Below are 23,798 nucleotides of genomic sequence, written 5' to 3' on the forward strand. Positions count from 1 at the left end.
AGATGAGGGCTTCAGAAAGGGTGCTACTGGGTGCTTATTTATGAGGGCCTCTCCATCAGGTCACCAAATCAATACCAGACCTTCTCATTTCCACCACACTCCTGGGAGGATTTGAAAAATGGCTCCTACCTGTGATGCTTATGAAGCAATTATTCACATGGTCCAATCACAGAAAATTACTCCAAAAAAAGATAGTCTAATCTTAAAAACTCAAAACAATGGGAAATGATTTCAAACACTATGCAGTGATATGTATAGATTTAAAAAATACCACCCGTCCCTTTTTTTCCTCTTTCCCATTTCCTTCAGCTGCTTTTCTTATTCCCATGCTCTCTGACGAACCAGCCCCCACGCAGGCCGAGTCCTTCACCCCACGGGCCCTTCGCCTTCACCCTCACTCCATTTACAACGCCCCCAAACGCACTGGGAAGACACAACTTTCCCTGCGGCGTGGAGAGGGGGAAAGAGGTTGAGGGGCCCAGCTCATTCAGAGGGAACGCCTGAGAATACTCGGGAATAATACCTATAGCACTGCGCTTTCCTGCACCAAAAATACATTGTACTTTATTTCTACTCTCACTGTTATTTACTAGCTGCGTGACCTTGAGAAAGTGACCTCACATTCCTATGCATCCATTTCTTCTCTGAGCAATTCAATCTATACCAGAGGGTGTAAGTGAAGTTCCTGTGAATCAGGAAAGGTGAAGCATTGAGAAAGGAGAGTACCATTTAGCAAGCACATCATCTGTGGGTTTTGTCTGCAGGCGCGCACCTCAGGCCAGCGGCTCCACTCTGTCAGTTTGAGGGGGTCTGGTGGAGGAAGGGAAGACCAGAGCAGACTTCTGATCCCTGATTTACACCTTGCTCCTTCCCATTCCTCCTCTTTGTCCTGCCAACTCCAAGCTTGGCACCTCTGGCTCTTACCAAGCAGCATAGGAGTTACTTCCCCAACAGCCAACTTGAGTTTCTTCTGGGTGGTGGCTTCACTGTGCTATGACATTGTCACTTATTTTTCACCTTCCAGAAATTTGACAAAATCTCAGGTCAAGTAATGGATCCCTCTTCAGTTGTGGATTTATTCCCTCAGTGCTTGTTATTCCATCCTTTTTTCTATGCTGGTCAGAAGCTGTTATTTAATAGCGTCCACTCCACCAACCTGAATCAGAAGCTCCCTGGATACAAATGAAGTTTTTCTTCTAAGCTTTAGGGTTCCTCATGCTCATAATACGGGTCTACATTCATTTATTTAGTTCTCCCAACTAAAGGAATATTCTTTCATTTTGAAAGAAGATAGTCTAATCGTAAAAACTCAAAACAATGGGAAATGATTTCAAACACTATGCAGTGATATGTATAGATTTTAAAAATACCACCCCTCCCTTTTTTTCCTCTTTCCCATTTCCTTCAGCTGCTTTTCTTATCCCCATGCTCTCTGACGAACCAGCCCCCACGCAGGCCGAGTCCTTCACCCCACGGGCCCTTCGCCTTCACCCTCACTCCATTTACAACGCCCCCAAACGCACTGGGAAGACACAACCTTCCCTGCGGCCTGGAGAGGGGAATTGAATTGAAGAAAAAATGTCATGACAATATGAAGAAGATTTTAGTCATTGTTTCTCGTGATGAAAATCAATTTAAAAAACACACAGAGAGCATCATGTTACCTCTTTTCCTTTCCCCAAGACTCTTTGAGTAAATTAATGAGCATATACACATACAATCACACTAACAGAAAGAATTTGGCAGGATCATTTGCAATGACTTTACAGATAAGGTTATGAGACCAGTGGGGACATGAACTACCGAAGCCTGCATAGCTAGCAAAAGCCAGTGTTAGATGAGACCCGAATCCGCTTCTTTCGGGTACGCCTAGAAAAACAAAACGGGTCAGTTCGGCATTCATGTGTGTTATATTAACAGAACTGACTTCCAGCAGGAGTTTGTAGCAAAAATCAACCTAATGAAGTTATTATGACTGTGTTTTCCCATTGTTTTCATTTCCTTAAGAAAGGAAAGCCTATCAAACTTTATTGTCAGTCCAGCCGTACATGGTTTTGAAGCTAAAAATAATTACACTCCGTAGTTACCTTGAGTGACAGCGGAAAGTTCTTGACATATTACTTCTTTGTTATAGTCAACAGTAAATGGCACTTAGTATATCTGACTGCTTGTAGGGCGAGCGTGAGATAATTGCTTGGGAACCCTGAACTGCTTATTTAAAGGGTGGAGACTCTTAATATAATTACAGAGCCAAAAACCACCGCAGCTTTACCATGGGAAATCTCATACAACACATGGCCAGTCTTCAGATGGCTTTGCAGTCAATTTCTTCATTACTCTCCAGAATTCTCTGGAATTCTTCTGCTGTTTATGGCACAAAGGTATCTGTCTTAGTGAATGTGAACCAAAGAGTGGAGGAACCCTGCCCTTGAACAAGGCTGAAAGAAGCAGAACATTTTAGCTAATGTAATGACAGTGTCTTTGTCCCAAATGTTTCAGGTTGAAATGCTTGTGTTACATCAGCTCGTTGGTCCAAGGAAGTTGCATTTTTCCTACATGGGCATCATTTGGATATAGTGGATTATTTATTGAAGAGGGAAAAAGAAAGTTGTATGGAGAAAAAAATGAAAAAACAAGAGCACATGTCTTAGAGAACCTTGTATCTGAGAGTCATTTCATGTACAGCAGGAGACCCAGTTTCTTAATCTCTAGATATCCATTATCTTCCTGAATTAGCCATGCTATTATTTTAGAACAGTGGTTCTCAATCTTCCTAATGCCACAACCCTTTAATATAGTTCCTCATGTTGTGGTGACCCCCAACCATAAAATTATTTTGTTGCTACTTCATAACTGTAATTTTGCTACTGTTATGTCTTAGGTGACCCCTGTGAAAGGGTTGTTTGACCCCTAAAGGGGTCGCAACCCACAGGTTGGGAACCGCTGTTTTAGAAGATGACATTTTTAATACTGTTGGTTACCACTTCAAACCCTCTAGCAGTCACAGAATTTTTTAAAAATTGGTATAAATAACCCAGATCACATTCTTCGAAATTCACGATGAGAAACATTCACCTGATATTTTGAGAAGCATAGAAGAAATGTTCGCTGCCAAGGACCAAATGGCTGATGGCACTAGGAAGAAATGTCTCCATTCCCCCACCATGCCACCTTGCGACCTTTCTGCACTTTATACGAACCATGGCAGAATTAACGTAAGACCCAAGGTGCAGAATAAACTATCAAACGGAAAGGTGGACAGGGGCAAAGAAGGAGAGAGAATGCTTGCTGTCCCACCACCTGAATGAAGATCTCATCTCAAGGAAGAATCAACTTCTCATTTTATCCAATATTCTTACTACCCCAACTCAAAGCATTTTTTTAATTCCTTTTCCCAGATTTGAAATTTTTAAAAAGGTCAAAAAACTGCAAACTAGAAACAAGATTAGCATATCTGGTTTATTAGGGAAAATTCATAATAAAAACTACAATTGCTTATTCTGCAACTTACAAAATAATACTTTGATATATCAAATGAATTGGTTTTCATTATGTAAGTACAAATGGTAAAAAAAAATAATAATCCATTTGATATATCATATTTCCCACTCAGAGAATTCACATCCCTGAATTCTCTTGTTGCATGTTTTATACCAGATAGTTTAAATCGGTTTACCAAGGAAAACCAGGTTTTTAACTATAGTTAAGTTGTGCCTTAAAGTTGAAATCTATCAGAAGCTGTGTCTATATGAGTAGAGCCTGCTCGACTGAGATGAAAAATTCAAGCCATTTCTTCTCCTAAGGTTGTTTTTAGTATTACTTTTGTGATAGGAATGGCCTTCCAAATGCTTTACTGTACGACCGAATCATCTCCATCAGTCACGAGGAGTTAGACCCTATCCGTCTTTCAACACAATCTACTCTGGTCCTGAACATATAGACACAAGACAGTACAGATTAATATATCATTTTCCCACACCCCAACCCTGCAAACCACTTTTAAAGAGAAAATTTCATCTTAGCATTTCCCTGCATAAGAAGACCTCACTACTGCAACAGGTTTTGGCCATGAAAGAATACTTTCCTAAATGACGTATCAAGCTAACGTGATGCTTTGCAAAAAATTAATTACTTGGGATATTAATTAGAAATTCTCACAAATGACGTGTTTGGAAAACGTTTTTGGTTCTTTAAGTAGCTGAAGTCTGGAAAAATATTTATTTTTTACATTTCTTTTAGAATATTTGGTCACTGACAATTTATACCAATATTTCCCTCTTCTCTTTTTCCCTTAATAGACCCAGTCCATTTAATCTGGGGAAAACAGACACTTGATCAGATTACTTAAATCTTTAAAGCCTTCTCATTTCGACCTTATAAAATGCTAAGTTTCATATTAACATTCTTTTATAAATGCAGTATAAATTGTATGGACAAATATTAAGAAAATATTGGCATATTATAGGTAATTAGTTAAAAAAAGTAAGTTTTCTTTAACCCTATAAAACATATATAAAAGATGAATATGAAACTATAACACCATATAAGAAATATTTTCTTCCCAATTATTTTAGCATGTTGTCTAGTCTAATGATACAAACAATATGCCCCCAACAGGTTCAAAGTCTTCTGGGGAAAACAGTTTCTTCTTCTGCAATCTATCACGGGAGCAGGCTTCCATCCCCACCTTAGGCGGATGTGTAGAAGTACCTGGGCTTGGCATTGCCCAGGAGGTCGTCTTCGTAGTTGGGGAGGCAACAGAAGAAGAAGGAACAGCCGATCAGGATAATCGTGGCCGCCCACCCAAAGCCGTAGGCCCAGTTATAGATGTAATTGACAGCAGGGTTGAGGTGAAGGGTGAAGGTCTGGGTGTACCTCACGGGGTAAATGACCAGGGAGATGATCTGGAACACAGCTAAAGGAAAGAAAAAAAAAAATCCCAAAGTATGAATGCATGCACGAATGAATGAATAGGAACAATAGATCAACACTCTCTCCCAGCGATTTTGCCTTTAAATAAGTGTTTAATCCACCTAAACAATGCTAATGAAAGGGGCTGGGGCATCTAGTTAATCAAGAGCCAAAAAAGATTATTAAAGACTTGTGTGTCACCCTGGCTGGTTTGGCTCAGTAGTTAGAGCATCAACCTGCGACCAATGAGTCATGGGTTTGATTCTGGTCAAAGGCTCCTACCTTGGTTGTGGTTCGACGTGGCCCTGGTCAGGTCATGTGGGAGGCAACCAGTTGTTGTGTCTCTCTCACACTGATGTTTTTCTCTCTCCCTCCCTCTCACTCTATCTGATGATAAATAGAAAAATATCCTCAGTGAGGATTAAAAATATATATATATAGTGTGTGTGTGTGTGTGTCTGACATACCTGGCATTGAGCAGAATACTGAATATAAGAAATAGGGACAGAAGACAACTAGAGAATCACTATACAGTCCACGTACAGGTATTGTATATACTGAAGTAAAAAGCCAAAACTGTGGTGTATAATAAACAGGATGGTAATGAAGAGTTTACTTTTTCATCTTTGTATTTCCTATTCCAAACACATGAATTAATATTTTCAGTGTTAGCAAAAATAATATATATATGTACACACGTGCACGCACACACACATCACTCCATTCAAAGTAGACCAGTGGAACAGTCATTCAATAGATGAATGCCTAAATGAAATGACGAACCAATGATGCAAACGATCAATGTGGGGAATCACCAGAAAAGGAAGTGAGAATCTGAAGAATAAACCGAAATGGAGACACAGAGGGTAGGGTGAAGAGCAGTCCAGGCTCAGGGAATAGAAATGAAAGAGGGACTTTGGGGAAGTGTGAGAGAGGAAATAAAGAAAATATGTGTCAGGATTTCTAACCTTTTAGGTATAAGAGTCACAATATTGAAATTATTTTAATCATATTAACATTTTAAGCAACTTAAAAATAAACTTAATCTCCTTTTATAATCTTTTTAAGTGAACATGCATACTTCTGTAAAGCTATAATGAGCATATCCATGCTGTGCTATGTTCTGCATTATTTTTATTTAACATTTCATATGTACATTGCCATGTCCAGGGTATGAGCAGATTTTTGCTCAGTAACATTACTCATCATAAAGAGGGGTCAGCTGTACCAGAAGTGGAATTGCTGAGCCATATGATATTTATTATCTGGGGACTGAGCACAAAATTCAGGCATGTGCCCTGACCAGGAACTGAACCGAGACCTCTCAGTCCACGGGGCACCGCTCAGTCCACTGAGCCACACCGGCCAGGCTCAAGAGGCATTTTTAAATGCACAGGTGAGACAGGGCCTGCCTGGGCAGGTTCTCTGAGGCCACCCTCTTCCTCTCAGCCAAAGCCTTTTAGTCCCTCATTTGTCCTGCCCGAGGCCCTTCAGGGAACCCAGCACAAAGTGGTCTCCCTCCGGGCTCACGCTAGAGCTCGTGGGCCTGTGGCCAAGGCCTCTGCTCACTTCGCGTTTGCACTCCAGGCCTGTGGCTGGACTTCTGCTTTGCTCCCGTGAGCCCAAGTTATTTTGAGAAATGCCCTGTCACCTCACGTTGCCCTTATCAGCTCCCCCTCCTTTTCCCTCCTCAGGATTCCAGTTTTACATCCAAATCCAGCTCTGTGGCTGGGGTCCTGCCCCTCTGACAGACTTCCCTAGGGCCAGGTGCCTTCCTAAAACTTCAACTTATTCTTGCTCCTGGAGTCCTAGTTCTTGTATTCCATTCATAAATGTTTACTCTGAGCCCCATACACCTGCGTAACTGAATTTCTGGTTCCCCGGCAATTCCAGAGCTGAGCTCTTCGGGTCCCCCATCCCACTGCGGAAAACCCCTTCATGACCCTCCACATCATAAAACTCCTTCAGTAAGTAAAGTGGCCCAGGGACCTTCCCGCCCCTCAGCATGGAGCTCAGGGGGCCACTCTGGGCCCACTGTGGAGACACTGCTCTTCCAGGGCTGACTCAGCCCCGATCCCCTGGGGCAGGTGTGTCACTGGACCTGGGGTCACCTACAAGAGGTGGTATACAGAATGACAGCCTTCCTCACTTGGGAGGGGAGCACAGAGTACCAGCTGAGACATGGGAGGAAAGGGGACCTATATCTTAAAACACATCTCTCCTCTGTGACTCCTGCCCTTGGGGATACATTTTCTGAGAACAGATCAGGGACTGTGATGGTCAGGGATCTTCTTTGCGGACCGCACACTCCTACACTGATGTCCAGGGAAGGCAGGAATGAAGAATTGCTGACACACAGCCTTACCAGCCAGGGCTAGGAGGCCTCCGATCACTCTCAGGAAGACGAGCATTTGGGGTCCACAGAGGGCAAAGAAGGACAGGATGAAACAGATGACCAGGATGATGAAGCCACAGAAGAGCGTGGCGGCGGCTGCCCTTCCCCATGCTGCGAGAGAAAGGAAACAGCGATCAATAAGACGAAGGTGCAAATTCAAAAGTCACTTATCAAAGTATTGATAGGAGTGTTTTTTCTTTCTACTAATTATATTTTGGTGGAAGAACAGTTTTTCTCTGGACAATACTCAAGCATCTCCATATTTCAGGGGGAAATGAGGCAGTTCATATGTAGGACACTAATACACTGTTATGCATTAATGCCTTGTCCTCTTGGTTTGAGGACAAATGTTTTTACCTCTGAGATGAAAGTTAAACTTCATTAAACTGTTTCTTGTTTAATACATTGGCCATGTACACTGTTATTTAAAAGGTTTACTCAAGTTCTAATATAACACGACCATAATAAACAGCATTTTTGGTACTGAACAATTTAAATTACAATCTCTTAAGGAAATGTCTCCAACACCTCTAAAAGGATCTTTGTTTTGTGTCAATATTTGGTTCCATGCAAAAATAATCTTTGAAAACATAAATGTACGACCAGGCAGAGATGTGAATGAATAAAATTTAATTGTAAAGTAATTGTGATTTAAAAAAAAAATAACATGGGTAAGCATAGTCTTTCTAGATTTTTGCCTAAATTTTAACTTCTGGAATATTCAGAATTTATGTCATAAGAGTTCTTAAATGATCTATGTTGGCCCTAAAATGGAGCTCTAAGTTTGAAAACTTGCAGGGGCAACTCCAGTCCTGGGTGATGCTAAACCTGAGCGAACAGAGCCATGAACCTGGGCTAGTGATTCCAGCCAATAATTTAGTGTTCAACCTGCTCTGGTTAAGATTTCTTCACACACAGCCTTCTCTCTAGAGAAAACAATGAGGAACTTGACATATTTAGCTCACTGAATCCTCACAATAACTTTTTAAGGTTCATACTAATATCGTTTCTTTAGAAATAAGGCTACATAATAAGGCTCTGAGGGTTCAAATAGCCTGCCATAGCCACACAGCTAGTAAGTGATTTAGGCAGAGTTTGATTTAAGGTCTGCCTGAATCCAAAACATGACTTTTATTTAAGATATAATTTACATACCATAAAATTCACCCTTCTCGAATATACAGTTCAGGAGTTTCTATATTCACAGGGTTGTTCAACCATCACCACTTACAATTTCAACATTTTTATCACCCCAAGAAGGAACCCCATGTCCTTCCACTCCCCTCTTCCTCGGCTTCTGGCAACCACTCATCTACTTCCTGTCTCTATAAATTTGCCCGTTCTGGACATTTCATATACATGGAATCATACACTCTGTGGCTTTTTGGACCATCTTCTTTCATTTAGCATAATGTATTTGAGGTGCACCTATGTTGTAGCACGCATCAGTACTTCATTCCTTTTTATAGCCAAAATAGATTCCGTTGTATGGCTATCCCACAGGTTGTTTATCCATTCATTCATTAATGGATGGGCACGCACTCCAAATGCACCTGATACACTTTACTGCATTTGAAAAGGAGAGACATGTGCACCTCTGCTCTGATTTTACTCCATCTGCAAGACAGCTCGACTGACAAATGTATCTTCCCTTAATTCTAGGTCGTTTGACTGGTCAAAGTTAAAGATTTGTGATATCAGGAAGGGCAAGGGCTTTGGAGGCAGAGCTGGGCCTCATTTACACCCTGCCTCTGCTTCCTATAAGCCACTGTCAGCATCTGGTGACCAAGGCTAACATACCTTATTTCAAGATTATTGTAAGGATGAGAGCTTTCGTGTGAAAACCTGCGAGGCTCAAATAGTTCTTCCTGTATTCCTATGTTTTTTCTCTAGTAACTCAAGTTCCCATTTTATTCTACATTTGCAAGGTTCTTCATCATCACATAAAGGTTATTCCTTGTTACCCACTGCACATTGGCATCTACATCTGTGATAGACAAACCCAGGCTAAGTTCCCCTGTTCCCCTGAGCAGCCCTCCATTCCCGCCAGATCTTCCTCTGGATTCGTGAATGACTGGGACATGACAGGTAACAAAGCAGAAGACGTTATATGCTCAAATACCATGTTTTTACCAAACTACCCCAGTGGCAGTGGTCTGGATGTGGCTGAGATATACATGTGTGGGTCTAGTTTTATATTTGTGCTTTTTATTACTTCCCTCCAAATTTTCTTCCTCTTCCTGTGAGATCAATACAAGAATTTAGGGGCGAGGTAAAATAGCAACGTTTTCTTTTAAAATTGAAATGAATAAAGTCAAACTATGACATCGAGTCTCTATTCTCACTTTTGCCCTGTCTTTCCAGCAAGGAAACTTCCAGTGGAAGAGGAAACATGCTTTGAAAAGAACGTCGATGAATTGGGTCATCTCAAAGTCTAGCCCATACACCTCTGAGTCAAAACCATCCGTGGAGCTTATTAGAAACACAGACTCCTGTGCCTCCCTCCAGACCCACTGAATCAGAGCTCAAGGGCTGCTGCCCAGGAATCCACACGTAATCTGTGAACATAAATATAAACAGACCATTTTTACAACTTTTCCTATGCTATGTTAAATCAACCCAGTTAATGTCTTGCTTATTTACAATACTGAATCATCAAAATGGAAAATCCAGGGCATTTTGTCTTGACAAAGGCTGCCTTGGAAGTAGACCTGTAAAACCTGCTCCTACAGCATGAAAACACCCACACCAACTCTTTAAGTATCATTTAAGACACACATCTTGGCATGGTTTTGAAGATTCTATTCTGACTGATGAGTGACAGGTGAGGCAAACTGCCTTCTCATGGCAATGACTATTTTGTTGTAAAATGATGAGCTGGACTCTACCAGGTCTGAGTGGGTTCCTCCCAGGCCAACATTGTGTCTGAGAAGGGGACCAACAGCCGTGCAGACTTAGGACATGGCAATTCTTCATGACATACATTTCAAAAAGTTAAGTCTGTACCCTAAGTACCCATGGTCTCACTTAATTACCCAGAATGAGCTTCATATCTACAAATTCACCCAACTCTTTCGGGAACTATTTCTTTTTTTTTTTTTATTGTATCATGGTCTACACTGTACCATATTTACGAACCCTGATGGAAAATGTCAACTTTTAAAACTTGTCCTAAAACAACTTCTTCTCTGATTCAACAGATGGCTCTCAATTCTTCAAAGGCAGACTGTCCATCCTGATCTGTTCTGAAGACAAGTACGTCCATCATTATTATTTTATGCACTTCAAATTTTGCCTTTCCTAAGTGTGTGTGTGTGTGTGTGTGTGTGTGTGTGTGTGTAGGGAAGTAGGCAGGACTCTCTTTGTCAATTAACATTCTCTGAATTGAGGCCACAAAAGTATACAGATTCTGGGTACACAGTTTCCCCCACAGGAAAGCTTTTTGTTTGTTTGTTTTATATCCTTCAGTGAAGATAAATTTGGTGCCTTATATACATAATCTATTATGTGGTAAGTTTGTTTTATAAATACCACTTGGAGAAGTTCATGTTATCAAAGAAACCAGCAGCATTATAAATCCACTTTTAAATACGATTCATTAAATACCCATTTAGATGAAAATTGGTTTATCAAAAATTTTTGCAATCTGGCTTGCACAGATTCAACATTAACTCAACAACATGGAAACTATCCTATGGTCACTAAAGAAATTCTGGACTTTTCCTAGGAAATGTTTTTAAGTTTTTGCATAAAAATGAATGCTATATCTTTTCCCAGAAATTACATACAAAAACACAATGCTACAACGCAAATGTGGCTAAGAAAAGATCGGTAAGGTCAACCAGTAAGAAAAGAGCAAACAAGGTAAAAGTAAATACCCTGAATGTCAAGCTAGAAACCCTAAATCAAACTGAAATCTGTGAAAAGAAAAAATACTAAAATTTTATTGATTCATCTATTAATAATACCAAAGGGCCCACCTAGTGAATCTGAGATTTTGTCAGATCTCTTCCTATTGTTTCTGTAGGATTCTCTATATGATATATGGGCAGAACTACAAACTGGATAAAATCAAAATTAAAAAAACAAAAAAGATCCTATCTACAAATAAATATAACCATGAATGGATGATATATTCAAAAAGACTGTTGCATGTTCAATGAGGAAGTAATCTGCAGGAATATAGGCCAGCACTCCTAAAACTTCAAAGAGTTTTCGAATCACCCGGGGATCTTGTTAAAGTACAGATTCCAATTCAGTAGGTGGGGCCTGCAACACTTAGTGTCCCATAATCTCCCAGACTGCCGCTCTGCCGCTCTGCGACACTTTGAGTAACAGACATCTCCAGGGCAATGCCTAACAGGCCTCCTGGAAAAGTCTGCATAGGAGGAAGCAATTCTGCAGAATTTCTGGAAGGCAGAAGGAATGGCTGTAAAGGAGGACAGGGCCATCCAGGAGAGCTCTGCCGTTGGTGTGACATTCCTGACGTGCTCTGCATTTTCTCCAGAAGCCCAGCCAGCTGATAACTGTTTACCATTGTGTTTTGACAGAACTGTGATACTTGACCCCTTCATGGTCTTTTAAAGTCTGAGTGGTGAAACCCTCCTACATCTGTGGAAACAGGGACTTGTACCCTGAGTTCGCACAAGATAAATAGCAGCGCACGTAGGGTCTGCCCTTAAATATGTACAAGTCTGTCAGAGAGAGGAAGGCTGCAAAGTAGAATTTACAGGGAAGCACATTTCAGCTCCCTTGGTAGAAGAGGGAATAAGAGAAGTGCTTTTAAACAAACAGCATCGTCAAGAGGATTGAATTAGGTGACCGAACCAGGGAAGAAGCTCGGGTCAGTCGTGGGTGGTGTTGAGAGCACCTGAGTGGTGGACTGTCCCTGCTAATTCTAATTGTCTGGGGTCTGTATCTGTTTCCAGGGAGAAGACAAGTCAGGGCACTAACAAGGGACCGAGGCTCTCGGGTGGTTAAAGCTATGTGCAGCGAGTGTGGGCGCACCGGGCTAGGTCAATTCTAGAGTTTATAAACCTCTCTCTATATTTTTTAAACTAGCAAAATCAATTAAGAGTGGTCAACTATTTTTTGCCACGTAAGGATGTGAATACATGCCCGCAAATAGTAATCTATGTACTAATGCCCAATTTCATAAAATAAGAACATTGTAACACCTCATCCTGCCCCCTCCAATAGCCCCAAGAGCATCATCTCAAAATGAAGTCCTTTAAATTGAATTTAGCCTAATGCAAACCAATTAACTTCATACTTATTTTTCTCATTTCCATAGGGCTAAATGATCTAAAAATATTTCATATAACACTGATTTTTTTACTTATCCAAGAATGGTGTCACGTAAAAAAGAAAAAAAAAAAACATTCAGTGAATTCTGTGGTATCAAAGGGTGTCTTTGGTAAGAACAAGGTCCTCATCCAAAGCACACGCTCTTCAACACTGACGCCCCACTTTCATTCTTGGTGCAAACTCATGTCCACTATTCTCCACCCTGACAAGCTGGAGCTGGCTTGGGATTTGAAATCTACATCACTGAGGCTTAAAACATCCTCCTGAAGTTTTGTTTTGTTTTGTTTTTCTCAAAACCGAAAAGAAGGTTCCGGTAGTGCAAAAATAGCATGTGTGAACATGCATTCAAATATAAGTTTGCCTTTTATTTATTTATACATGAAATTTGAATGATCATTTCAATGTTTAAATCTAGATTTTCTTTTCCTGTTTTGAGAAATATAAACCATGGTTTTTAAAAAATTCAAACAAGTATCTGTAAAGCTAGGTACTTATTTAATTGTTGCTATCATGAAAAGAACATACTTGGCATGTAATTTGGTTCATTTATAGGAAAAATGAGGTGATATGGTCATTCAAAAATTCTAAAAAACTTAACAACGGTGAAGTGTAATATTCTGCTTTTTATATAATATTAAGGAACTATTATTTACCTTTATTTAGTTTTTGTTTTTGTTTTTTAAATCCTCACCCGAGGATAGTTTTCCATTCATCTTCAGATAGAGTGGGAGGGAGGAAGGGAGAGAGAGAGGAAAACATCAATGTGAGAAAAACACATGGATTGGTTGCCTCCCACAGGACCCTGACCAGGGCCAGGGACCAAACCACAGCCGAGGTTCTTGCCTTTGACTGGAATCAAACCCTCAACTCTTTGGTCCGCAGGCTGACGTTCCAACTGCTGAGCCAAACTGGCCAGGGCTGTATTATCTAGTATTAATGCCAATACTTGCCAGGAATGACCTGTGTCTGTAATACCAAAATTAATGTGTTAAAATTATGGCCTTGGCTGAGTAGCTCAGTTGGTTAAAGCATCATCTGGATACACCAAGGTTGCAGGTTTGATCCCTGGTCAAGGGCACATACTAGAAGCAACCAATGAAGGCATAAATAAGTGGAACAACAATGTTTCTCCCTCTCTCTCAAATCAACACACAAAAGTTAAAAAATAAATATTATAAGTATCAGTAAAAGAGATGGTCAAGCACTTGTAATAAAAAGGTAGATTTATTAGTTACAGTGGTAAATCACAATGTTTACTTCCTAGTACATATCAAGTTTTTTAAAAAAGTGGACGTACCCATTCTTTATATTGAGATATCATTTTAATGAGAGCCATCAACCTTTGTCCTTGTTGTGTTTACACATGTGCGAGAGCGTGTGTAAACTGCTTACTACATTTTAGATAAAGTACTGTAACATATTGTTTTCAGCAAGGCCTGATTGAGGCTATCTGAAAATCTCCAGGGTTCACAGATGCCTAAATCATCGCCCTACAGTGTAGGAATATACAATTGCTACACCTGTGAAGCAAAACTAGCTAACAGCTCATGCCAGGAGGTGGGGCAGAAGTATAATAAACATTCCCCCTCATCTTTGACTGTTACAGCCTGAAACAGACCTCTCCTGGGGAATTCATATCTATTTTCTCCTTCCCGTAGACACCTAATGACAGTGGATCCTGCCTTCATGATTTCATTCTAGGTCTTGGACTGAAGTCATGTCTAACACATTATTGGCACTTAATTATTTTTGCAAAGGTCACAGAAATAACTAAAATGGGGTGTGAAAGCCACCACTCATTTTAGAAAAATCGGTCTGGCTGCATCATAAAGTTAAGACTCACTTGGAAAACTGAACTTTCCAAAGACGAGTTTGTCTATTAAACTGATCTATATACACTGGATCACTGTTTTCTTTACAATCAAGTGTTAATGCTTTAGACTTCTGTCTAATTAAAAATATTAAACAAATTGAGAAGCAAAATTTGCTTACTCCCTTCCAAATACAAAGCAGTGCGTCAATCTGATGTTGAAAGAGCCACACCCTTGGAAGGTGAGCTGTTCCCGCAAGTTAAGAAAAATAGGAAGGAGACCTGACTTGGGGTGAACACACAATGCAATAAACAGATGATGTATTATAGAATTGTACACCTGAAACCTATATTATTTTATTAACCAATGTCATCCCGATTCAATAAAAAAATAAAGTGTACAATTCAATTTAAAAGAAAAAGAAAAACCGCACTGTGCGTGTTTCGCAAGAGGGCTATGATCACAGCAGAGCCTTGCAGGCCTGGTCACGTCCCAGCAAGTGCTGAGGGGGTTCTGCCAGCACCCCACTCCCTACAGGGCACCAACTTCTATTGCATATGTGAAGTATTGCTGAGTATTCTTGGGGCCTATATTAGCCTTTGGAGTCAGGAGTGATTATCATAGTCTATTTAAAACCACTCCTATTTGCCCTGGCTAGTTTGGCTCAGTGGTAAAAACATCGGCCCACGGACCAAAGGGTCAATCCCTGACCCTGGTCAGGCTCAGGCAGAAGGCAACAATTGATGTATCTCTCTCACATCAATGTTTCTCTCTGCCTGCCTTCCATTCAATCTAAAAGTCAATTGAAAACTATACTCTGGTGAGGATTAACAAAACAATGAATTCGAATGCATTTTAAGATACAGATGTATTATTTCAAAGAAATTAATTCTCTTTAAAAACCTAAGAGACTTTCAACGATGTAAACCCTGGCAGGCATACTGTTTGTGTTTTAAGAAAGGAAAAACAAGGAAAGTGGGAATTCCGTTCAGTCTTTACCTTTTATGACCTGCTGATGAGGACCATGCCTCCTTCTGGAGGAAAGTTCAACTGTGGGACTTTGCAAACTATTTCACAATCCATAAGAATCAGCAGCAACCCCCTGACAGAAGGCCCCAGAAATAAACAGTTTGGTTGGAAGTTCTGGGACACTTGGGGGTGGCAGGGCCACTGGTTCCAGAAGGAAATAAAAAAAAGGCAGGGTAACCCCTCTCTTTCTCTGTGTAAAACAACTAAACTCAGTTGGTAATATTTGACTTTAAGCTTCTGATTATGTTCACACATAAACCCAGCTGTTCTTCACATCTACCAGTTCTCAGGGGGTAGCATCAGACAAACCCCCGCTCCTCTCCTGTTTGGTCTATCAACAAATTAAGCAGAGGCTTCCTCCACGCTGGAAAAATAAAATACTCCATCTTCAACATATTATATTTGTTAGCTCTGCTTCATTTCACTGGTGTGGAAGATGTGCCTTCTTTTTCGATTTTAAATCACATTCAAATAAAGTTTTCTAAACATCAAGGCCCTGCTTAAACCAAAAAGACTCCCCCACCACAAGACAAAAACTAATAAGAACTAGCCTAAAGCATTCAATAGTACAGTATCGACTGAAATCATAACTGCTGACATTTTCACGGAGCTTTTACACCAACATTAGGGAAGGCCTGTATTTAACATACTTATATTTTAATAAGAACCATAGGAGGAGGTGGAATGGGAAGAGATTTCAGTAAGTCTCCCAAAAATACATACTTTGCTCATTATATTTACTCATCAAACTTTTTCAAATGGCTGAAATCATCTTTTGCACGGAACCGACAAACCCTACGAAAAAACATTGCTTTAAATGAACTAGGGTCGTTTCTTCCAGTGTTGAGCCTGATTGGTGCTACTCAAAGCTGCTACTGCTTTGTTTGGTTCAGATCAGATGCATGAAGCTAAACGGAACATTTTTTAAAAATCGCCCATTGTCCCTGACCCTGGTTCAGTCCTCCGCACAGGGCCGCGCACTCCCACTGCGCCGGCGCACGCCCGGCCGCGATCCGGAGGACTTCCCGGAGGCGGCGGCCGGCGGCACTCACCGTATTCCATGAGGCTCTGGCAGCCATCCGCCTCGGACCCGCTGCCGCCGCCCTCGTGGAAGCATCGCCACCACAGCGAGGACGTCTGCGTGTGGTCGCTCGACTGCAGCCAGCCGCGGCCGGCCAGCGCGATGATGTCGAAGGCGATGGCGCTGAGCAGGAGCAGGGGCAGGATCCACCTGCAGCGCTCGCAGGCCAGGCCGCAGCGCAGCATCTCGACGGGGCGGCGGAGGAGAGGAGCGCGCGGGGCTCGGTCGCCGGCGGAGAGTGGCCCGCGAGCGCCGGCAGCGCGACAAAAGAGAAGAGGCGGCAGGGGCGCGGCGGGGGCCCCACCTAGACGGCGGTGACTCAGAGCGCGCCGCCCCGACCTGCCGGGCCGGCCGGGCGCGGGGCGGGGCCGGCTCCGGTTACAGCGGCGGTGGGCGAGCCTTCCTGCCGGCCGGCTGCAGGCGCCCGGCCCAGGGGCCCGGACCGCTTCCTCGCGGCCTATTCCCTCTCCTGGGGTCCTCTCCCTGAAAACGGCTTCCTGCTCACTGCTTCAACGTGCAACACAGCTAAATATTGAACTCCTGGTGCCGGATCATGGCCTGAGTGCCAACAACACCGGACTTCAGTTTCAGGCAGCTTGAGCTGCGTGTTCAACTGCACCTGTGGGTCGACGCTGCCCTCCGTGGGAGTGCGTGTTGGCAAACCGGGAGCAGGCCCCCAACCCTCCCAGGAGGACGTGGGCATTTCCTCTCGGCTCCACCTTTGTACCTTGTACAGGGCTCCTCTTCGTCCTCTTATCTGTTTACATGTCCGCCTTTCCCCCTGGGTTGCCAGCAATCTGACAACAGAGGCCATGCTTTGTTGTATAGCCCTGGTGTCCACACTGTGTCTGGCTCCTGCCCAACTGACATTTGATGCGTGAACACTCTGAATTTAACAAATGCTCGCTTCAGTTTCGGAAACGTTTCATCTGTCTTCCCCAGACACCACCTCCCGCCTGCCTCGGTCCCCTCCCTATCGCAAATCTCTACCTACTTAAACCCCATTCTGTCTACTCTTTTCATTTACTATTGAAGTTTCTCCAAATAAAAACCATATGTCAGTATGCATCCAGAACCTAAAATGCCACCTCCAGTGTCCTAACCCTGCTCCTGTCGCCACATGACTCCTCAGGTGTGGCAGGGTGTGGGGGGAGGGGGGGCAGCTGGGCGTGGCACAAAGAAGAAACCAGTTCTCAGTGTCAGGCACCTCTGTGGCCTTGGGCAAATCATGAAGATCCCATGAAGGTCACATCTTACCTTGTACTTGCAAAGACGTCTTCTGAATCCCTTACTTTTTCTATTAATTTCATCTAAAAGAAATGAGAAATACGGGTTTAAGATGTAGTGCTCTGTATTTCAATTTGGTGTTCTCAATAGAAACAAGACTCTTTTGTCTAACTCAGTTCTCTGGTAATTTTTGAGGACAAATGAAAAAGAGTACTGAGAAAGTACCTGAAATCACATGAAATAATTTCCCCAGCCTTCATTTATGCAAACCAAGTTTACATATTTTCATTAGAGACAAATATTTTACTTTCAAAGAACAGCACAAGGGGTATTTTGGCAAGAGTTAACTGCCTACAGTGGAGATTGTGTCAGGAAAATGTGCTCTTCGGGTTTTCAAAAATAATGAAAATATTTGTTTAATTAGCTGTGTATAACATAGTTATGAGAAAAATCATATTCTTACAAAACAGAGTACTGATTATGAGAAAAGTAGTTTCAGACAAAAAGAGTTTCATTGGTATCTTAATATCTCTGAATAAATTTGGACTAGATATAACTTCTTTTTGTTATTTTAGTGGACTTGAGGGAAAGAGCTCATTAATGCTGAAGTGAAAGGAAGAATAGTATTTCTTTAGAATTTCTGGAACAGATTAAACATACTGTGGTTAGGTTCCAACAACAATGTACCTGACACATGACTCACAGGGGGCTCAGGTTCAGATCATTTCTCATACAAGCTGTGTAACACTGGTCCACTTCATTGCTTTGCACCTCAATTTCCTCATCTGTAAAATGGGTAGTGTTCACCCATAATGTTGAAGTATTAAAAAAACTAATGTATGTAACCTGTTCAGGATAATGCCTGCACATAGTAAGTCACAATACAAGGGTTGATGATGATGACGATACTTTTCACATAGGTTTCTCGCTTTAATAAGGTTGGGAAGGGGCCTTTTTATGCTTTTAAGAAGCGAATTCTAGACATATGAATACCAACTGTAAATCATTAAGTTATCTTAGACGGTGTGATTATTCATCCTAGCCACATTCCTGAAATGATGGATTATGGTAGAAAGTAGACAGTTAAATAGCTCTCCCTGCTGGATAACATAGGGATTGCAGAGCACTTGACAACTTAAATTGTACCTGCAAAATGTTTTCACCTTTATAAATTTGGGGGGTTTGTGGTTATAAAACAAATGAATAGTACAAACAAAAATACATGAATATATAATTTTAGAATAAACATTTGTAATTGTATTACTCTCCCATCCAGAGAAAGTAACAGAAATAATAATACTATTTTCTGGGAGTTTACTCTGTGCCAGTAAGGATTTCACACCCACCTTATGAGGTGTGCACTGCTACGATCTTCTTATAGATAAGAAGACTGGGCCACAAAGACATTGAGTAGCTTGCTCAAGACTGCACAATCCCTGACTGGCAAAGCCACACCACACCCTAGGCAGTTTAATATCAGAGATGGTACTATTCACAATAACCACTCATAAGAGTTTGGGATATAGTTCTCTAAAAGTTGCCTTCTTTCCTTTGCAAACATCTAACCCACTCCCAATGACCCCCATACAAACCACTGTGCTCTTACTAGCACACCAAAGTGACGGGGGAGCCCTAGAATAAGCACCAGACTCAGGCTATCTGAGCCCTAATTCTCACCCTGCGTTTGTTTCCCCTCTAATCCTTGTCCAATCTCTCCTCCCTGCTCATGCAAACTTTTAAATATCTCTACTCTCTCACCCCTTTTTCCTTCCTCAGCTGACTGTAATCTCTCTTCTACCTTTGATGTGATAGTAAAAGCTTAACAGCCAGCTTTCTGAAGGAAAAAATAAATCCTTGATTTACAGCAATTGCCCATTTCCATAATGTAAATACTCCCCCGTGGCTGATGTCAGCTCCAACTTAACGTCACTGAATACAGAGGTAGGAATATAATCATCTGTATCAACCTAGTGAGAGCACTCCACCTCATCCATCCCATACCCTATAAAACTGCTCTACTCTTCAAGGTCACCAGGAAGATCATGTTTGCCAAATTCAATGGATATCATTGGCCGTTTTGTTGCACCTGGTATTTTGATGTCTTCCTACATTAAACTGTCTAACTTTTTGGCTTCTGTACAGATGTTAAAGCCTGGTGCCCAAAGACCTCCAGGAACACACCTGTAATCGAAGTTAGATTTATTAAGTCGCTGCATCAAGGGAGACTGAAAACCACAGGGCACTCTGGGGATGTTGCAGTGAGAGATGTTAGGAAGGCCTAGTAATAAGATTGAGGCTTATGTTAGGTGATTTTGGAAAGAGTGGTCTTGTTTTTGTCTTGTTCCATCACAATTTCAGAGTGACCTTGTCTGATGATGTTTATATTCTGTGAAATTATTTATGGTCAATATTGGATCATTATGGCCTAGCTATTGGTTGCCAGGCCAACTACCAACTGTCAGGGATTGTTCTTTCCTTCCTCCCTTCCTCCCTCCCTCCCTTCCTCCCTCCCTCCCTCCCTCCCTCCCTCCCTCCCTTCCTCCCTTCCTCCCTCCTCCCTCCCTCCCTCCCTCCCTCCCTCCCTTCCCTCCCCCCTTCCCTTCCTTCCCTCCTTCCCCTTCCTTCCTTCCTTCCTTACTCCTCCTCCTTCCTCCCGTCCCTCCCTCCTCCCTCCTTCCTCCATCCCTATTCCCTCCTTCCTCCCCCCTCCTCCCTTCCTTCTTTCTCCTTTCTTCCTTCTTTTTTCTCCTTTCTCTCATCATCCCTCCTCTCTCCGAATTGTAATCTTCCCTGGCCCTGCCCCTCCCCCGCCACCGCTCTCACTCAGTGTTGTATCCTCCGGGTTTCCATCTTTGTAGGACTCTTCTGGTCATTCTATACATCTTCTTTGTGTTATGCCATCCACTTTCATTATTCCAGCTCCTACTTACATACTCATGACTTGCAGATATATGTCTTTAGCCCACACTTTTCCTCTATGCTTCAAACTTTTATATGCAACTTCCAGCAAGATGGCACCACCTGAATTGGATTCTCCCTCGAACACTTTAACCTCAACTAGTACAGAGTTACAATGGCCTCTCTTCTCCCAAACCATTATCGTATTCCTGAAGCCTCTATAGCACCTGCAGAATCTCATTCACCAAAATGGAATCTAAGATCACCCTTGGCTCGTTGCCTTAGATTCAGTTTGAATGCAGTAGTTGAAAGTTTTGCCATCTACCCTACTTCTCAAATGTGTCTACAGTACAGACTCTCTGCTCCGTCCCCGCTACTCTTGCCCTGGGTCATCTGCCTTAACTGCTCAGCTGCCTCCCAACTGCCCTCCCTGCCTGCGGAACTCTCCCCGTCTCCCAAGCCCATCTTCCCCGGGCCTACTGAGATGGTCCAGCTAAGTGTGCACCTGACCCTGACACTCTCCTTTGTGCACGTCACGGATTCTACATCACTCCTAACATCAGGAATGAAATTCCTAAAAGTGACACATGAACTCCTCCATGGTCTGGCCTGATGGCCTCTTCGGTCTCAGCTGTCACTTCTGCTCACATTATACTGTCCAGTCTTTTTTTCCTCTCTCTCACATACATGCTACTATTTTTTGCCTTTATTTTTAAAGTTATTCCTGGAATACCTTTCTTTCCAGTCCCTGCCCTGTTTACCTAGTTACTTTCTGCTGGTCTTTTAGGATCTGCTTCATATCCCATGTTTCCCAAGAAAACTTCCCTGAGTCTTGGCATGTTCCCTTAGTTCCGCCTCCAATCTAATTTGATGACGACGTACTCTTTTCTATGCTCCCAGAACGCTTGAAGCATATGTATGCACCAATCACTTTGTTATATAATAACATTCTTTATGTCCCTGTCAGACTATAAGATCCTTAAAGAAAGTTACCAAGTTATTCATCTTTGTATCCACAGAACTTTTTCTAATGCAGTTAAACCAATTGTTAAATATATGAATGAATAAATGAATGAATGAATGGCTATGCCCATAGCTATTCATCTGTGAGATTTGGCCTCTCTGAACTTAAGTGTATTCACCAATTTGTTGAGGTGGTTAAAAATGAACTGTAAGAAAATTCTAAAAATCAAAAATTGAAAAATATGAATTTATTCAGAGCAGTAGATGGCAGTAGAAGGTTGTTTTTCAGCATAGCATTTGCAAGATTTCAAGTTGACCAAATACTCTTAGAAAAACCCATAGTTGCATAGTATAATTTTAAAAATGCCTCTATAATTTAGTTAATAACACTGAGTTCATATTGGTTCATTAATTGTGGAAAACGTATCACACTAGTGCAAGATGTTAGTAGATGGGAAACTGGGTGCAGTATGGGAGCTCCACAGCACAGGGTTCCTGTAAATCTGAAAGTATTCTAGAAAATAGTTAATTTTTAAAAATGCCTCTATAGTGCTTGGCATATAATTTTTCTCATACAAAAAAAAAAAAAAAAAACCTCCAATATCACCCTGGCTGGTTTGGCTCAGCAGTTAGAGCATCGGTCCAAGGACTGAAGGGTCACGGGTTCAATTCCTGCTCAAGGGCACATACCTTGGTTGCAGGTTTGATCCCCAGTCCTGGTCTGGGTCATGTGGGAGGCAACCAATTCATGTGTCTTTCTCACATTAATGTTTCTCTCTGTCTCTCTCTCTCCTTTCCTCCCTCCCTCCCACTCTCTCTAAAATCAGTGGAAAAATATCCTCACGTGAGGATTAACAACAACAAAAACTTCAATATCATTTTTTTGTATAAAATTAAATATGAAAACCTCAATATCAATAATTAATCTTCAAGTTTTAAAAGTAAGTTTTTAGATATCCAGAAATAAAGGTTATTGACTTAAATATATAAATAAATTATACCATTTGAACATTTTATTCTATTGCTGTTATAAATGTATTATATACTCATTTTAGAAAAATTAAAGATGACAGAAACTATAAAGAAGAATAAGAGTCACCCCTAGATGATCTTTTTCTTTTTTTATGATTAATCAGAGAAAATTGCTGCTAATATTTGACAGGTTTTTAGACATTTTTCTCTGTGTGGTCTAAACGTTGAGATTCTCCCTGGCTTCTAGCAACCCACATTATTCTGGTTTCTTCCTACCCTTTTGCAGGCTTTTCCCAGCAGATCTGAACTCTAATGCACAGAGTTCATCAGGGCTTGGTCCAGCCCCCTTTTGTCCCTCCACATTTTCTCTTTAGGTGACCTTAACTATTTCTGTGGCTTAGATACTCTTCTGTAAACTTCGAAGTTTATTTCCTCTCTAAACTTCTACTATCCACCGAGGCGAATGTCTCACAGGCATCTGAAACGTAGAACAACCCAAACGAGCTCTTCCACCCTAAAACCGGTTCCTCTTCCCTCTTTGGTGTCTTTCCATATTGATAACTGGGACCAGCATCCACGAGCTTCTTAGAAGCCATCTACCCACTTACCCCACATATAACCAAACAAAACACCTTTAACTGTCACCTGCAAAAATATATCTCAAATCCATGCAACTTCCCCAAGTTCGTCATCATCATACCTCTCCAAGCCGCTATCCTGTCTCACTTGGACTACGTTAATAGCTTCCTGATTTTCTATCTCTCACTCTTACCTGTTAGCGCAGCCAGAGGGATGGTTAAAAATACAGATCACTTCTTACTTAAGGTCTTACATAAACAACAGAGGCCTTGTCACCTGGGCTGAATCTCACACTGCTGACTGTGGCCTCCAGGAGTGGGCTGGCCTCTGCCCATCACTGTTAAAAGAATTGGTTTGGCCTTTGTCTCCCGATAGAACTCTGATTGATAAAACTTTAAATTATTGAAAAGCATCAGAAAGAAATGAAATCCTCATAATCCCAACACCTGCTCAAAGATAAGCACAGTTAATATTTTGATATATTTCTTTCTACTTATGCTCTTTTTTTCTACATGGACACACACATATACATATACATACACATGCATATACATCTATATGTGCATTATATATACTTTTGTTTTTTCAAAATTAAGATTAAACTCTAGATATGATTTTTATCATG

The 23,798-nt window shown here is 41.5% G+C and overlaps 1 protein-coding gene across 1 annotated transcript; it reads right to left on the reverse strand.

Moving 5' to 3' along the window:
- Positions 1-3,440: 3,440 nt before the first annotated feature.
- LOC118621390 (p53 apoptosis effector related to PMP22) lies at positions 3,441-16,801 on the reverse strand. Its single transcript, XM_036248705.1, has 3 exons — positions 16,506-16,801; positions 7,277-7,417; positions 3,441-4,915 (listed from the first exon to the last, which is right to left on the reverse strand). Exons 1-3 carry the CDS (start codon positions 16,717-16,719, stop codon positions 4,689-4,691), a joined length of 582 nt encoding a protein of 193 aa, XP_036104598.1. The 5' UTR covers positions 16,720-16,801; the 3' UTR covers positions 3,441-4,688.
- Between the last annotated feature and the right edge of the window lie 6,997 nt (positions 16,802-23,798).

This window comes from Molossus molossus, unplaced genomic scaffold, assembly GCF_014108415.1.
Source record: "Molossus molossus isolate mMolMol1 unplaced genomic scaffold, mMolMol1.p scaffold_m16_p_8, whole genome shotgun sequence".
NCBI classification, from domain to species: domain Eukaryota; kingdom Metazoa; phylum Chordata; class Mammalia; order Chiroptera; family Molossidae; genus Molossus; species Molossus molossus.